The sequence below is a fragment of the Barbatula barbatula genome, assembly GCF_947034865.1.
Source record: "Barbatula barbatula genome assembly, chromosome: 5".
In the NCBI taxonomy this organism is placed as follows: domain Eukaryota; kingdom Metazoa; phylum Chordata; class Actinopteri; order Cypriniformes; family Nemacheilidae; genus Barbatula; species Barbatula barbatula.
The window spans coordinates 4,718,515-4,735,271 of NC_136769.1; the positions used below are offsets into that span (position 1 = coordinate 4,718,515).

Sequence of the window (16,757 nt, forward strand, 5' to 3'; positions counted from 1 at the left end):
TAAAACTAAACTAAATACAAGCTGTTGTGGTTTCAGTTTATTATTTTGTCACATGCTGAACAGCTACACTTTACAGTCATTGTGAAAATGTTCAGTTGTTTACCATAATTATTAAATTAACTTTATTTCTTATTTCTTTATCTTCTTAATTTCTAAACAAAGAGTGTCAGAGCTAGAAATCTAAAAATAGTTTGAGATTAATTTAGCACAAATCACACTTTCATATGTTTTAGAAATGCATACATTTATTACCCAATTTAATTTATTATAACGCTTACAAATGCAAAATTTAAGAAAAGCAACTGTTCTCGGTTTTAAAATACGTGTCGATGCAAATAACAGGTAATATAATTACTTTTCTGTAGCGGTTATGAGAAATGAACGTAGCAGATGTCTAACAGTAATGGTCCAGTAGATGACAGCACCTTCCATGAGACATAGCTTAGAATAGTGAACGTTAGAAATGTGATTCAACCACAAAATAATCAATGCATGTCATGTTAATGTTATACTTTATAGACATTGGTGTGTTTATATTTGACCTTAATAAACATGTTAAAATATATACACACATTCACGTGAGGTTGCAATGAAAACATAGCATTTACATTCACATAATTGCTAAGGTTACATGATATTTATCCTACATATGATCACATACTGTAATTATCACTATTACATCCCTCATTCTGAACATTCACTTAAATAATAGACTATTGTCTGATATTGTTTCTGTTTCTCAATCTCCGGTCAATCAAAAATGAATACATTCATATCTAATACGAATAATAAATTCCATCAAGCTATACAAATAACCCATTGGTCCTTTCATATGCGATATGTACCCAACAGTCAATGGTCAAGAGAATTGGTCGAATATACCTGATGGGCTCTGGTCGAAGCAGGTTATCATTAGAAAAGCATCATTATTGCTGTAGGTCTCTATATGAAGTCAATTGTTAAGTACCAGGGCCTCGTCTGGCTCTCAGTCTTTGAGCCCATAATGCTTTGCCTGTGACCTGTGTTGGGTTTTTCACGGGTATGTGATGCGGCACTTTGTTGACAGGCAGTCTCGGAGGCGTCCAGAGCTTTGGCTTGGGAAATCTTCCCGCCTGGAGATCGTCCACAAAGCTTTCCACGCTGTCAAACTTACTGCTTAACTTCCCCAGGTTCTCCTTAAGGGTGTCAAACTGCTTATAGAGATCTCCCACCGCATCAGAGAGCCCCTGGATCCTTCAAATATAAACACAACAGTCATTGTTTTGTGTGTAGAGTTGGTTTTAAAATGTACTATTAAAGTAGAATCTGAAATCTGTATTGGTTTTCTTTCTTACAGACCTCATTTGAAGACGTTTGTAACCAAACATTTCTCCAAACATCTTTTGCATTGCACATTTAAAGTGACATGGGGGGAAATAAATGATGATGGAAGCATTTTTTGGTGAATTTAACATTTAAATATGAGCAAGAACAACAGTGCTGTTTACTAAAGTCAATCCGTCGTCCTGTGTGGGTTATTTTAAGATGGGTCTGGATTGGATGAGCTGAATTTCGACTAAATGCCACATTCTGGGTTAGGTAATAAATTTGATTCTGAGTAAGGTAATAAACCGAAATTAGAACCCGCATCAGTATTTATTTTAAAAGAAATATGACCGCAATGATGCACACCACATTTGTCGTGGTCAATAATCCGTAAAGCTGCGACACAGATTTTAGGCGTATGATCAAATTTCCGTCATTCTGAAGGCTGCATATTGTGCAGATTAACCGATCCGTTTGATTCAAAGCATTTTTGGATCAATTATCATTTCCTTATTTGCCATCTGATCCTGATTTTCCCTTGTACTCATAAAGTGACGGACAGGGCCAGATGGACTCAGACTGCTCCCACACCTTCTCCCAAAAACTAAACCAATGACACGACTCACCTGACGTATTCGGGTAAGACAGATACATGATCGTTGACCAGCAGATCCTTCACCTGGTACATGATGGCATATTTCCAGTTGTCCAGTACTTGGGTCAGGTTTGAGCAACTCTTGCCATTTGATTTGTCTGTAACAAGCGAACACACTTTATATATACATTTATATATTTACGTGCTCATCATTTGTACCGTAAAAGCTTTGACTCTGAGGTTTAGTAACTTTTGGTCCATCCGATTCCAATGAAATGTACATAACTATAAGCAATATACATAACTACGGTGTATAAAGGCCTTACATAATGAGCTATTTCTACCAACATACACCGCATGTACTCTTGCATGGAATTACCATGCATGTTGCTTCTATAGTAGCCCTACACAGATTAAATCTTAATTACCTTCAACAAAGAAGTGAAAGTGTGACAACATGATTGTCTTGTGTCAGCTGCCGTAGTGTTTTAAAAGAGAGGGGTGCAACCTCACCGCTAGATGCCAATAAAATTTAAGTTTAAAGTCCCCGTGAACCGGAAGTTGTGATCGTTTTTACTTTCGCACTCTGACGCATTTCCAAGTGAAATGGAATGATGAACGAGGAAAATCGTGGGCGTGGCTTTTGTCTTTCTCTGCAATTTCATTGGATGTATTAAACAGCTGTTGCATTTAAAAATGGAACTGGCAGCAGACTGGTAGTTAAAGGGGAGGAGTTAACAGTTGCTCCGCCCAAGCCTGTCCAACATACTGTATGTCAATTAAGATGGACGGTCATTACAGGACGGAAGTGCTTTTTCAAAATGTAACTCAAGATTATGAGGGCACACGATTTTTAAAAAGAGATTGACCCACATCGATCAACTATTTACAATAAACGCTGCAATATTTAATGACAAATAGGCATTGTCATTTTTTTTCACTGGGACTTTAATATTCAATGAAAAAAGGGAATCCAGTGCAAGGTCATGGATTGTCAAAGTTGTCCACATTTTTATTCAATGTCATGACATTTCTAAATCAGCAAAGATTTCTTTACATGCATGAAGGTTCAGGTAAGAACCAAAACTGATGTCATATGGTTCTTCACTCTTAAAAAGATGCTTTATAATGATGCAATACAAGTACCAATATTGGCTGAATGGATCCATAAAATAACCTTTAACATCCCCAGAACCATTCTGTTTCACGAAATGTTTTTGCAGTGGGAAAAGATTCTTTAGAAGAACCTTGGAGAACCAAAATGTTAACAAGTGGCATCACTGTGAAGAAGCGTTTGTAGTAGCTTTTTGTGGAGTGTTTTAAGAACCCAGAATACAATAAAAGATCACAAGAACCAGCCCAAATCTTTTCAACTATAGAACCACAATAGGCAACACAAGAACCTTACGTATCCAAAAATCAATCTTATATAAAGTGCGTTCTTTTCAAAACACAAGTTGCAGCATTTGAAGAACCTTTATTTTCAAGAGCGTTCCTAATGTTCTGATGGAAAGGACGAGTGTGAAGTGTTTTTACCTCTTTGGTCCCCTTCGGAGGTGTCCTTGGTCAATTTCTGCTGAGCGGTGCACATACAGATCAGGGACAGCAGGTTTAAAATGTCCTTCATCATCATCATCTTCCTCAACAAAACAACAATCAACAGGTTAGATATACAAGAGTTTTATAAGACATAATAAACTGCGGCATATGCTTCACACATTTATCTAGACACGCTGGAGTCGGTTAAAGAACCCTGATGGAGAATTCTCCTGACGTTTCTCCTAAACAGATCATGAGCTGTTTAACACAGAAGCGTTGCGCACACGGTTCAAACACCGAGGGCATCTGCAACGTCTAAACTCTCCTTACAAGATCTCGGTAAGGAGTCATGTCACGTGTTGGCTCGAGTCAGAAAACATTCGAGTTGTATTCCAAGGCAAATACCTGTGTTCCTGTGATGGGAGTTTGCTTCTGTGGTCTGCTGTGTGAAATATTCCCTTTTTCTGAGTTAAGTGAAGGAACGTTACTTTGGTTACTGTCTTATAAATACAGATCCAAACGCCTTCCCTCATTCTGCTCCCACCCCCTCATCATAGACAGTTATACACGGACAACAACACAGATTCATGACATCACAGATCACATATCGCAATTTATCCAATGCAGGAAGTAAAATTTAAAGTAATTTTTGCACATTTAGAAGGAAATACAAACAAGACAAATACGTTTTTAAGTTTTGCTTTTAAAGTGATGCTTTAAAAAAATCTAAAATGAAAATTCTTTCATAGTTTACTCGCCTTCGAGTTGTACAATGGGAGTCAATGGGTTATAGGCATTCTTCCAAATATCTCTCTCTGTGTTCATCAGAACAAAGACATTTATACAGATTAGTACAACTCGACGGTGAGTAAACGATGAGAGAATTTTCATTTTGGGTCGAGTAGCCCTTTAAACCAAGTAGATTTCACACATCCAGGGTTTGTGAGTATATTTACCAAAGCTCTTTCAGGTTGGTGCAAATATATTACAGTGTTTTAACAAGATCAATTTGCCTCCGTCTATAACTTTTAATTTTAACAGCACTCCGTTCTCGCCAAACACTAACTAAAGACATGCCGAAGACCTCCGTCTCTCCCCAGACTTCTGTCGCAGAGAAAACCAGCACTTCTCACTCCGGCCGCGTCATTTCCAGGCCCGGGATAAGCTCCAGCCGAGAAGCGTTTCAGCATTCCTGCTCCACCCTGTAATGCTCTGCTCACCATCTGCATCTAACACAGACGGTACGGCAAGACCTGAAGCGTTTTAAAGAAAACCTATCTGTAAACGAGAAGGATGAAATATTACAATCAGGATCCGGTCTGGAGAGAAGCATGCTATGATTTCTGCGAAAGACCCTGCACTTCATCTTTTTATATCAATTTGAAGCATTGATGCATTGTTTTAGACTTTGACAAAAAGGGGAATCCAACCATTGGGCCTGTATCCCGATATCTCATATTGACGGGAGGAAAATTTAGGAACATAACTCGAAACCTCAAATCAGAGAGATGTGCTTTTCTAAATGTGGATTAACTTAATAAACATATGAAAGAAAGAACTAAAGAATGTTGTTGTGGTTGTCATATTGTAATCACAAAACAAAGTGTTCATTTATTTAAAAATAAATCTGGCATTGAAGTAAACAACCACATAAGAATTGATTCGCCTGTGGTTTTTATTTGAAGGGACTACGTTCACTCCCAAAACAATCTTGACCTTATTGTTAGAGCGATGGTGTGATCCAACTTAAGCGTTTTAGTCAAGAAGCTAAAATAGATGATGGATCTCTAGACTGTATTTCATGGGCTATTGTGAATGTTTTTGATTTAACTTTTAATCTTTCATTACATAAACTGCATGTTCTGAAACACAGCAGAGATGACCGGCCAAGACAATTCCCCAAAGTCATGTAAGCATTACGTAACTCCACAGCTTGGCTTAGCTTCTTTCTATTACAGTAAAAAACGCAAACAGCGCAACAGAAAAAAGAGGCCACATACTAAAACACAAAACACAAAAGCACAGCATGTACCAAGAACCAATCAAATATATGACTGCATCTACGGTTTTATTACATCTCCAAGGACCTTGAGGTGTTTTAACTTTGTAGTTTTCCCAAGGTGTGATGTTTTGTAACTTTAGGCTTGTAAAATAAAACACTACGAGTTGGCTTACGAACAGTTATATTATATTTATGGTCTAGATGTTCGTTTCATTGTCCATCAGATGGAAACCAGAAGGGACAAGTCATGCACAAATGTTTTGTCTGAAAGATAAATAAGTAGGATGAGTCACAATAATCTTTAATGAAACGCCAAAAATAACATCCGTTATGCTATTATATTGTCTAAAAAGGATAAAAACAAACACAAATCCATTGAAACCTTTCTTTGTCCTTTTCAAGGTTCAAAGTTTATTATAGGGCGATTTTTTATGCAGCATAGAGTTTATAAACATACAAAAACAGACAAATACAACGTTCTGTCTCACAAATTTAAAAGCCTTACAGCTGTAGCAATGAAAGAGGTTCTTATAGAAGCAATCTCTTTACAGCATCAGTAAAATAAAACAAAAACATTTCGCTTTGAAACCTAGAAAAAAGTCCATTAAACGCAATAAGACTTTCTGCATTTCTCAAATAAACATGACTCAAGGTGAAACGAAAGCAAAGAAGCTCATAAACCCAGGGTCATTTTTTTAGAAATCTAGAAAGTGGAGAAGCGTTCTTCAATAAACAAACAGAAACTGTTAAAACAATCAGAATCAGGCAGCAAGAGAGATTGAGAGACTTTCAGAGGGTTTGAGTTTTGGAAAACAGCCAGCTGATCTCAGAAACACAGAGCTCCAGCATCAACGGGAAATAAAAAACAATATGTTTACGAAATGCGAAGTTTGGATTACAGATGAATGGTTTCAGTTGAAGAGAGAAAGTATAAACCATAAGAGCAATTTTATGCTTATGTCTATGAAAGGAAGCTAAGGCCAGACACTGAATATCACCCGCCAAAAAAACGTCACATTCCACCCTCAAAATAAACACATTATATTTATATAGAGGATTTATTTTGCATCATGACATTTCACGAGTGTTAAACACAACCTCTCTCTCCACCAGTTCTCATTTCCATGACCGCAAATTGTCATGTGAAGCAAATAAATAATCATTAGATTTAAACTTATTACATTATTTACATTAAATGTAAATAAAAAGAAACAAATAAATACATTAAATAGAAGGATAAATAAATACAACACATTTTATTTATGACAGTTATGTCATGTGTGATGTATTATTTTTGTTAAATTAATTCTCCATCATTTATTATATCATATATTTATTTCTTGATGTCATTTTTAATATACATATCTTCATTTGATTTAAGTGTGATGTAAACATGTTTTCCTGACATTCACGACATTCCTCACGAAGCCTTGCATACGTTATAAATCCCTCCCAGAGGTCTCAACCTGTCTGGCTAAGAACAGCAGTAATGTCCAGAGACGTCAGACACAAGTCAATACGTCCGACAGCAAAGCCCTCGAGGAATACGGGATTAGTAAGGAAGGGAAACATTTACCTGTATGTTTATTCCATTATATAGATTCTTCTAAGCCTGTCTGCAGTTTTCAGAAGCAACACAAAATCTTTAAGAGAGAAACTGTTATTCCGTTTCATGTCAAATGTCCAGCAAGTGCAGAACACTGGGCAAGTAACCAGAAGGATTACAGTAAAACAAACAATGCCAGGGGTTATATTTGACCTTTTTCCCAGATCCGGATCCTGAAGCATCGGTTCTTTGATTATTCGAGTAGCTTCAGGCATCAGATCTGATCCAAAGTGCAGGCCCGGCCAGCGTGGACCTGTGGAAAGAATGACATCACGTTGGGACAAAAAAGACCTGGCACGATAGCTTTGCTTTCCCATTTTTCTAATCGTCACTTGTGCCAATCTGGTTGTTACATGCAGTTGCAATGTTGAATGATGAAATATTGCCATTCCAACCATAGAAGTAGGGGTGAGGTTTCTGTGCAAATGACAATAATAATTTAGAAAATGACATATACTGCAAATACTGCAATTGTTTATTTTTATTATTATGTTTATTTATTGCGATACATTTGTAATGCATGTAAAGCTTCCTTGCAACAATACAAATTGTAAATAAGGGCACTATAAATAAATGGAATTGACCTGAAAATGAACATGAAAGCATCAGTAGAGCTGTATCGCAGAATCGCGGTTCTGGCACACAATTTACTCCACTTTGCCAGATTTAACAGGTGGATCTCATCTATCAAGATATAAGTGGAAAAAACGAAAGATTTCCACAAAAACATAGTAATAACAGTTATTCTCTCTGAGCGAGTATCCATTTGTACTTAGAAGCAAAAAGGCAAATATGCGGTTCATTTTTTAAATAATATTTATGATGTTTCCTCCAACCTCATTAGGCATTTTGATCTATCAGCTGACTTGCAATAGAATTCCATTTTAAGACAAATGATGAGGGGTCCAAAAGTCACCGCCATGATGCTCTAAAGGGGCATCCCAACACACATACCATAGCATGTTTTTATCATCATGCCATGCTGTTGACAATATGTTACGGGTTTAACACTCAGGGTAAGAGATTTGTCCAACTTCATTTAGACATTTCAGAATATTTTAGTCGGGTAGTTGTGAAAGGAAAGAATCTGCTCCTCTCATGCCTAAAATACCTCTCACAAAATGAACCGTTGAAGCTGTGGTTGACTCAGAACTTCCCACATCGGAGCATCGGAGATGGAAAGTCTTGCTTTATTGATGCAACACACACTAACTTTACCGCCAGTTTTGTTCCAGTACATATGTACTAACTACCCTTACATCACTCAGTCAATAAAACTATCATGACATTATTCATGCCAGCTTCTGTCGAGTTACAAAGAATACAACTAAAGTTAAGACTAAATTTAGATTTAGACTTGGTTATGGGGGGTCAAAAAGGGGGGTCACCATGGTATGGGGGGGTCAAAGTTCTCAAAATGAAATAACCGAATGATCATTTTAATAAATAAATCCATGAAAATACAACATTTGTTTACAATATTTCACAATGTCCACTTTCACAAACTACCACTGCAAATGCAGGATTTCTTTCATAATAAAATTATATTTTTTAAAAGTGCTCTTTCAAAATAATAGGATTCATTTCGAAATATTGCCACACATCAGAGTTACACAGCGAACCATGTCAGCAACATGTGAGCAGTACTGCACGCTGTGTGATTTAGCCTTCGGGCCAGCGGTTTAAACCCTGACCCTGTAATCCTCAGTATTGTGACTCTCACATGATGCTGGAATGCCGTGATGGCCCACTCCCACTCAGCATCAATCCCTTCCCCATCTGACCATTACACCTCCCTGAGAACTCTGGAGGATGTAAGGAGTCTTCTCTCAGTATTTGGGAGGCATGGGGCCATCTTTCAGGAGATTTCTCTTTTTCTGGGAGCGAAGAAACAGCTCGGAAAGAGGAGAAAACAGACCTCTCATTCCAAAGGTCAGATATTGTTTTGTAGGTTTATTTATCTGCATTTCTGTAACGTAGGCACCCGAAAGCGCGCTTGACTACAACGTGGATCATTTGATTCGTTTTTCTGCCGTCGTTTTAGAAAATATACACCGAAGGTGATGTAAAAGATGCGTTGAAAGAAACTGAATTCAGTGTGGACACATTTATAAGGCTTACTGAAATATTTTTGGTAAAGTAGTAATATTTAAATTATGCAATTTCTTCATCATTACCTTGTGGAGAATTAACCACGGTTTAATTATAGTAAGTGTTGTAGCCGCATGTATGAGTGTTTTGTAAAGTTTTGTACAGCAACGGGTCATTCAGATGTTAAAGGGGTCATATGGCACGGCTTAAACGAAAATTGAAATTGTTTCTCTGAAAAGTGAGGTGTGCTACGATTGGTCAGTTAACCAGTGCGTTGTGATTGGTCGAATACTGCAAGTGTGTGACAGAAATGTAACGTCTCTTACCATATTTGGAACATCAGGTTCGAAGCACTTATACCGACAGGAACGCCCACCTTGCTTGCGTTTACATTTGGGCGGTCTTAGTCAAGTCATACCATGAACTGACGTAGATTTGAGGGGGTTTGGTTACACGAGGCGTTTCAGGTAGGTTTTGGTGACCATTCGCTTTTAGATAGAATGCATCTTTCGTTCCGATACAATTTTACGTGTCTAATACATGCACGAACAACTTATAATACACCAAAGACACAGATCAACACGTATTCAAGCCATATGACCCCTTTAATTCATTGATTCAATTAGTTGAATCAATTTTCAGTTGAAGGTTTCATCAAATTGATTCATTAAAGGAGTCATTTGTTGTGAATCATACTCTACGTTGTTGTGTTGAGCGGAATCGACGAACAACGCAACAGAAATATGTGTTGTCTTGGCATTATTTCAAAGTAAACGTTGTTTTATAAAATTTTAAATGCAGATTGATGCCGATTGAAAACCGCCACGTAACGCAGGACCTTGTAATATCTTTATTTAAGATGTTGGCAAGTTATTAAGCTTTCTGACTATGTTTGCAAAGTGTTAACGCACCGTATATACGCGAACAACCCCCCCCCCCCTTGCAGTGTCTGAACAGCGACGTGCGTATGCTGTTCAATAACCAGATAAAACGTTTTCTGCAACTTCCCTAAAAATAACTATATTATCCATTCCCATCTTTGTATTTTTCACAAGGGAGATATAGAACCAGAGAAGTCTGCACACGTCTCTTATGTGACAACTGATGACAGTGTAGGAAGTCAAAGCAGCTCGAGTTCATCTAACCATCAGGGTCTAACCAGAGCTGTGTCATGGACTGGTACCAGTTCAGGACCACCCGGTCCATCCAGCTGGAGCGACTACATTCTAAAGTACCTTCTCGTCACCAGCAACCTTCTCTTCACCGTCCTGGGTATAGTGACCCTCGTAGTGGGACTCTGGGGTCTGGTCCATAAAGAATCTTTTGCTCAAGAGAAGATCGGTGGAATTGGGACAGACCCCATGCTTCTCTTCTCACTCCTCGGTTTCGTCCTAACCCTACTGAGCCTTACAGGATGCGTAGGGGCTCTACGGGAAAACCGCTGTCTCCTTCGTACCTTCTCGGGGGCTCTGCTGCTCTTGGTGGCGGTGCAGGTGCTGGCCGTGATCGTAGCGTATAGCCTGCAGGGTCAGATCATGGATTACCTGCGCTCGGGGATGCTGACCGCTATGGCACGGTACCAGGACGACCTGGACCTGAGGTTCATCACTGATGAGATCCAGACGGGCCTACAGTGCTGCGGGGCAGACACGTACAGAGACTGGGAAATGAATGTGTGAGTGCCCAAGCGAAATAAGTGGAAATCGGGAGAGGGGTTGACATCATTACTCATTTTATGAGTTTCCAAGGCTACGGTAGTCCAATGTTTGCGTTAATTACACAGATTATATAACTTAATTTGTAACAGAGAAACTTTCTCTGAGCTCATCATTTTGTCTTTCATGTTTTTCTTAATCTTATTTCTTCTCGAATTTGTTTCTTTTATTATCCTTTCCAGCGTATGTCATTTAATCCCGTGTTTGTTTTTTCAGAAACTTAATTTATTGAATTTTGAAGGTGAAGCGTATCTCCTATATCTAAACAGCCATTTAGATATTAACCATTAATTTAATAATCAAACACATTAAATTTGACTTGACCATCATCTCTGTCTTTGGCACAGGTACTTTAACTGTTCGGCTCCGGGAGTCCAGGCCTGCAGCGTGCCCCCCTCCTGTTGTGTGGATCCCCTGGAGAACGGGACGGTGTGGAACTCTCAGTGTGGAGTCGGTGCCCAGCGGCTGGATGAGTTCTCAGCGCAGAGCGTAATCTTCCTGGGCGGCTGTTTGGGCAGCATGTCCCGCTGGATAGAGCAACACACTGGAGCGATCGGCACGGTAGCCGTTGTTCTCCTGGGAGTGCAAATAATAACTCTGTTTATAACAGAACGTCTGCTGCAGACAATCCAGTGGAACAGAGAACGGCATTACATGAATTCATGGTAACTGCAGTTAAAGTGTTTTCAATAACACAATGTTGTGCCAGGGTTATTCCGAACCAGCTTGGAGTTTATGAAATCATGGCGTTTGACATCTGGAGATGCTGAACTGATGATAAACTGCCCAGTCTAGCAATGTTATTATAGCGTGGTCAAATAGCATGTGTTATAGCAAGGTTTCTGCTTGTTTTTGTTGGTTGTAAATACAGGAAATATCTATTCTTAGTTGAAGTTCAGTGAAAAAATCCATAAATAAAAACGGATATTTTTGTCAGCTGGAGCGACTGAAATATACCATAAAAGTATATATTTTCCTGTAAAATTACAAGATATAAGGATATGTAATAAATTGCATTCCCTATTTTTCTTGTAAATGTGCTGTATTTTCCTGTAATTTTACAGTTTTTGACTGTATTTCAAAATAAACTTTAAACAATTAAATCTTGTAAATACCGGACATTTTCTGGCAGCTGGGCGCAAGAAATAAACTGTAAAATAACATTTTCTCCTGTAAAATTACATGTTTTCCTGTTTTTCTTATAATTTTTGGTATTTTATGTCATTTTAAGTTTTTCTACCGTATTTCAAAGATACATTAGAAATCTGTAAAACAATAACAGAAAAATCTGTATTTTAAACCGTGTATTTTTTTAAAGTGTTGGTTTAAGGTCAAAGACAAAATGTTGAATCCTCTCATTTGTCAATTCTGATAAAAGTGTAAATGCCGATGTAAAGATTCATGCATTCATGCAGGGTTCACACTAAATATTTGCACACGTAAAGGGATAGATCACCCAAAAACAACAATGACGTCATCATTTATTCGCCCTCATGTCATTCAAAACCAATATAGGATTTTATCTTCTGTGGAACACAAAAGAAGATATTTTGAGAAATGTCTCAGTGGTTTTGTGTTTATGGAAGTCAATGGGGTTCTGTGATGTTTGATTATCAACGTTCTTCAACATCTTTTATTTTTTGTTCTGCAGAAGAAAGAAACTCAGGTTTGAAATGACACGAACATGAAAAAACGATCAAAGAAATGTTCATTTTTGGGCGAACAAGTATCATTCCATCGCAGACACACAATATAACAAAAAAAAAACATGCATCTAAAGCACTTCACTATAGGTTGAGCCATGCAGACATACAGCAGAAATGTATTAAAAAGTTCGACTTTATTTAACATTCAACACTTTCCGTGCTTTTGGGAATGGATATATATCAGGTCTCGTGCACAGAAGGCCAATAAACCGGGCCGAACTCTCACAGAGAGCAGCTCCGCACGCAGACTCAGAGTCCCCACAGCAAACAAATGTATTTACAGAAGACACAACGTTACCAAAATAAATCAAACATCAAAAAAGATTTTTGTGAAACTGTCTTTGCGTTTTGCATACTGACATAGTAATAATAAACAGTGTTTGTTTGCAATAGTATTGCTTAAGATGTTCAGTAAAAAAACAGTCATGTGACATTAGCCTAAGAGACAGAATATATACAACTCTTTTCCAGGACAGGGCCTAATCCCAAACTACTTTAGAAGTAAGAGGTGTATTATTCCAAAAACCTTGCGGTGATATATCTTAAAATATTTTTGTGCGATTGTCTTATATCTAGATGCAATGTTTTTTTCGTAAACCATGTTTTTAAAAAATCGACTTAAATATGCTGATTTAACTGAGGCCTAGTTCTGGTTTAAGAGTCTGGGAAACCGTCCCTTTGTACATGGTCTGAACAAATATTAAGTCAATTATTTACCAAATACGACCGGTTAACAAACTATTAAAATTGCTTACATTATAGCTCGTCATGAATCGTTCAAAAGACCAAAATTGACATGTGGATTAATGTGATCATTCATTGGATGCGGATGATTGGTGATGTGGAACAGGAAGTGACCTCATATGATGCCATACTGGGCCAGCTCATGTAACTCCAGGTGACTGTAAGCCTCCCAAGGACAGATCACGTTGAAGTCTGTTACAGAAAAAACAACAAAACTCTCAATGTCTCAGTGAGGAATCGGACAAAGGCTTCGTATGTCTTTACAAATATTTATTTTTCAAATAATTTCTCAATTTGGCATGTTCTGACCTTTTACGACGTTCGCATTAACTTCTCTCTAAAAAAAGGCTGGATTGCTTTCTACCGTTGATCGGGTAAAATATGGTTAGCAGAACAAGCCGTTGCGTTATAAACTGGATTGTTTTAACACATGGTTGCATAACAACAACCATTATAAGTGAATTCAATGGTTTATTCTATCCATTTTATATACAGCGTTTATAAATCTGATTCTTCAAACAGAAATCCAGAGTTTTGAAGCATGAACTCAATGTAGTATTATCTTAATAGTACATACCAGTTCCCAAACCCTCCATTCCAGGAATATCTTCACCAAATCTGAGAAAAGCAATAAAATAGGGACTGTTATGATGCAACAGATGAAGATATATGATGCCAATGGCCTGTCCGAGCACAAATACAACGTGTGAATGAATTGAATGGTAATAAAAAAGTCATTTACCCGATAACACCCTTCTTTGGGGGTTTGCTCTTGAACTGGCGGGTCGATCTTTGTTTGAATTTGGGCGGACCCTTTTGGGGACTGCCGGGCCCTGTGGGCCGTGTGGCAACCTTGCTGCTTGCTTTGGGTTTGGAGACCTCCATATCTATGATGGTTGAGACTAATGCATTAGAACAATGACACAAACAAACAAAAAATGAAAACAATTACTTACTTGAAATATTATGATTTATAATGATACGCTTTTGGAATTGAAACTTCCACAAACACATACAAATTTCACCCCAAAATCCTAAAATCCTGTCATCATTTACTCACTCTCATGTTGTTCCAATCCTGTATACATTTATTTGTACACAAAGGAAGATATTTGTAAGAATGTCAGTAACCAAACAGATCTCATCCCCCATTGACTCCCATAGTATTTAGCTTCCCTACCATGGGAGTCAATGGGGGATGAGATCTGCTTGGTTACTGACATTCTTCCGAATATCTTCCTGTGTTCAGCAAAACAAATACATTTATACAGATTTGTAACAACATGAGAGTGAGTAAACGCTGACAGAATTGTCTTTTCCTTCGGTATAATAATAATTCCTGAGCATTCGGAGTCTAGGCTTTGCAGCGATGTTGCTTTAATCCCCTTACGGTGATCTAGTCCTCCTCCGATCTGCTGTTCAATCCATTGAAATAATCTCATTACATGAAGGTCAATGCGCGACAAGCAGAATTTGCAATAGACATTAAACTTATCCTTCTATCATTACATGCACCGTTAACATCCAGGCTTTTGTTAAACAGTGACCCCAAAAATATATTTAGAAAAGTCACAAAACTTCAAAACATCTTAGACATTTTCATCCTGTGGTCGATTTTAGCAACATGTACCGTATGGGGTCAATTCATACACGTGTATCACATTCATTATAAACATGCCTCTAAAACCCGACATCCAAAATGAAACGCATTTTTTAACAAATGTAAACAATTGATCATTTCATAACAAAACGTTTTCCTTAAAAAGGTTGTGCAATCTTTCTCAAATAGCGCACTTGCGTGGTTTTATATTGTGTAATGAAATACGAAGACATTCATATATATCGACCATAAAATGGATCTATGCAACCGCTTAGATGTTGAGAGCATGTTAACTCACCTGTGTGTCTGATATGTGTGTTGAAGCAGGCCAGGACTCTATTAACACACACACACATCTGCTCTTATATATTCTGAGCATCATAAGAGGGATTAAAGCTGCCCATCACTGCCCGTCCTCTTTCCAATGCTGTCATCAAGCCATAAAAGGGAACACACGGTCCATCTGCAACTTTACTGTAGTTCACACTAACCTTACTTACAAGTTTACATTACATTTTAAATCCCAAATGCTGATGTCTCTTATTACTATTTCTTTATTTTTGCGATAGCACATCCAGACGTGCCATGTGTGCCGTGAGCTCTCAGTTCAGTCACATCAGCGTTCTGCGAGATTATCTGAACATATCTGTTCATTCAGAGAGCAGATTAACGTGCTTCAGTTCATTCAGAGAGCAGATTAACGTGCTTCTCCGTTTCACATCTATACACAATCATCAAATAACTTCATTTACACACTCGTATCTCACAATCGACTCTCTTAAATGTCAAAACCGGTGAAAGGATTCTGAGTTTTATTATTCATACCTTACTCATGCTGTATGAGAGACGGGAGAGGTAGTGATGTGAATGATTCACGTGGCCGTGGAAATCTGAAAGCCATGTGAGAAGCAGACTGCGGCAGAAGGGCTTCTTAAAGGTGAAACAGCCAAGACGGCTGAAATAGAAAACACATGTTTATAGCGATGTTATTAAGGGTGTAAAACTGTTAAAAGAATCCCACACACTTACATTAAAACAGAGAACTGGACCTTAAAGTGTCTTTTGACTCGTATAAATAATACACCGTAATTCAACAATGCAAATGCAAATTTAAATAAAGATATTTTCATTTTCTTTTATTCACGTTGGGGGAAAGAATTATTCGATTCCCAGTCGATTTTGTAAGTTTGCTTGCTTGCAAAGAAATAAAGGGTCTATCATTTTCACTGATAGAAACCAAATATCAACCTAAAAATCTGGGGAAAAAATTATGTAAAGGTTATAAACTGATTTGCATGTCAGTCGGTGAAATAAGTATTTTATCCCATACCAAGCAGCAAGAATTCTGCCTCCACAGATCGGTTATGGGCCTATACGGACCACAGATTAGTCACTTCAAGAAAGTACTCATAAATCAGCTTGTTATGTATATAAAACATGTCTGCCAACAGAATCTGTATCTTTCATTTCATTCAATTCCGTCTCTGTCAGATAAAATAAACCAACCATAAAAAGGATAGATTCTTCATTTCTTTGCAAGCAGGCAAACTTGCGAAATCAGTAGGGGATCAGATACTGTATATACAGAGATAAAAAGTCTCTAAACCCTTCAAATAAGAATTTTCAGATCTTTTCAGGTGAGTTTTTACTATTTTTGTTTCCAGTTTTCCCTCGTGTCACAAAGTTTCAGTTTGAGTACATTAAAAAAATACACGTACTGTGGGAATTCAGTCTGATTTATGCACCAGATCAGAATTCTTTCGCTCTGACAGATTCTCTGAGATTTGGTTAAACGGTTTACAATAACTTTAAGTATGAGGATTATCTCGACACACGTGCGAGCTTTATAAAGAT

At 37.8% G+C, this 16,757-nt stretch overlaps 3 protein-coding genes across 9 annotated transcripts; 1 reads left to right on the forward strand and 2 right to left on the reverse strand.

Annotated features, from left to right (window-relative positions):
- Nucleotides 1-26: 26 nt before the first annotated feature.
- LOC306894779 (uncharacterized protein) lies at nt 27-7,164 on the reverse strand. Of its 2 annotated transcripts, none has more exons than XM_079457562.1 (4): nt 7,018-7,164; nt 3,437-3,536; nt 1,932-2,058; nt 27-1,233 (listed from the first exon to the last, which is right to left on the reverse strand). In XM_079457562.1, the coding sequence occupies exons 2-4, from the start codon at nt 3,534-3,536 to the stop codon at nt 960-962; spliced, it is 501 nt and encodes a 166-aa protein (XP_079313688.1). In that variant the 5' UTR covers nt 7,018-7,164; the 3' UTR covers nt 27-959. The 2 variants fall into 2 exon arrangements, with proteins under 2 accessions (XP_079313688.1, XP_079313687.1); XM_079457561.1 differs by lacking the exon at nt 7,018-7,164 and adding an exon at nt 3,845-3,986.
- On the reverse strand, nt 5,821-15,529 carry pde6ga (phosphodiesterase 6G, cGMP-specific, rod, gamma, paralog a). Of its 6 annotated transcripts, none has more exons than XR_013786729.1 (5): nt 15,202-15,528; nt 14,046-14,190; nt 13,881-13,921; nt 13,315-13,495; nt 5,821-7,300 (listed from the first exon to the last, which is right to left on the reverse strand). XR_013786729.1 is itself a non-coding variant. In XM_079457566.1 (5 exons), exons 2-4 carry the CDS (start codon nt 14,186-14,188, stop codon nt 13,419-13,421), a joined length of 261 nt encoding a protein of 86 aa, XP_079313692.1. In that variant the 5' UTR covers nt 14,189-14,205; nt 15,202-15,235; the 3' UTR covers nt 5,832-7,300; nt 13,418. The 6 variants fall into 6 exon arrangements, 4 of the variants coding, with proteins under 4 accessions (XP_079313692.1, XP_079313691.1, XP_079313689.1 ...); XR_013786730.1 differs by having other exon boundaries at nt 5,822-7,300; nt 14,046-14,205; nt 15,202-15,235; XM_079457566.1 differs by having other exon boundaries at nt 5,832-7,300; nt 13,418-13,495; nt 14,046-14,205; nt 15,202-15,235.
- tspan10 (tetraspanin 10) lies at nt 8,832-12,186 on the forward strand. The gene is made up of 3 exons (XM_079457557.1): nt 8,832-8,979; nt 10,194-10,813; nt 11,201-12,186. The coding sequence occupies exons 1-3, from the start codon at nt 8,893-8,895 to the stop codon at nt 11,520-11,522; spliced, it is 1,029 nt and encodes a 342-aa protein (XP_079313683.1). The 5' UTR covers nt 8,832-8,892; the 3' UTR covers nt 11,523-12,186.
- Nucleotides 15,530-16,757: the final 1,228 nt, after the last annotated feature.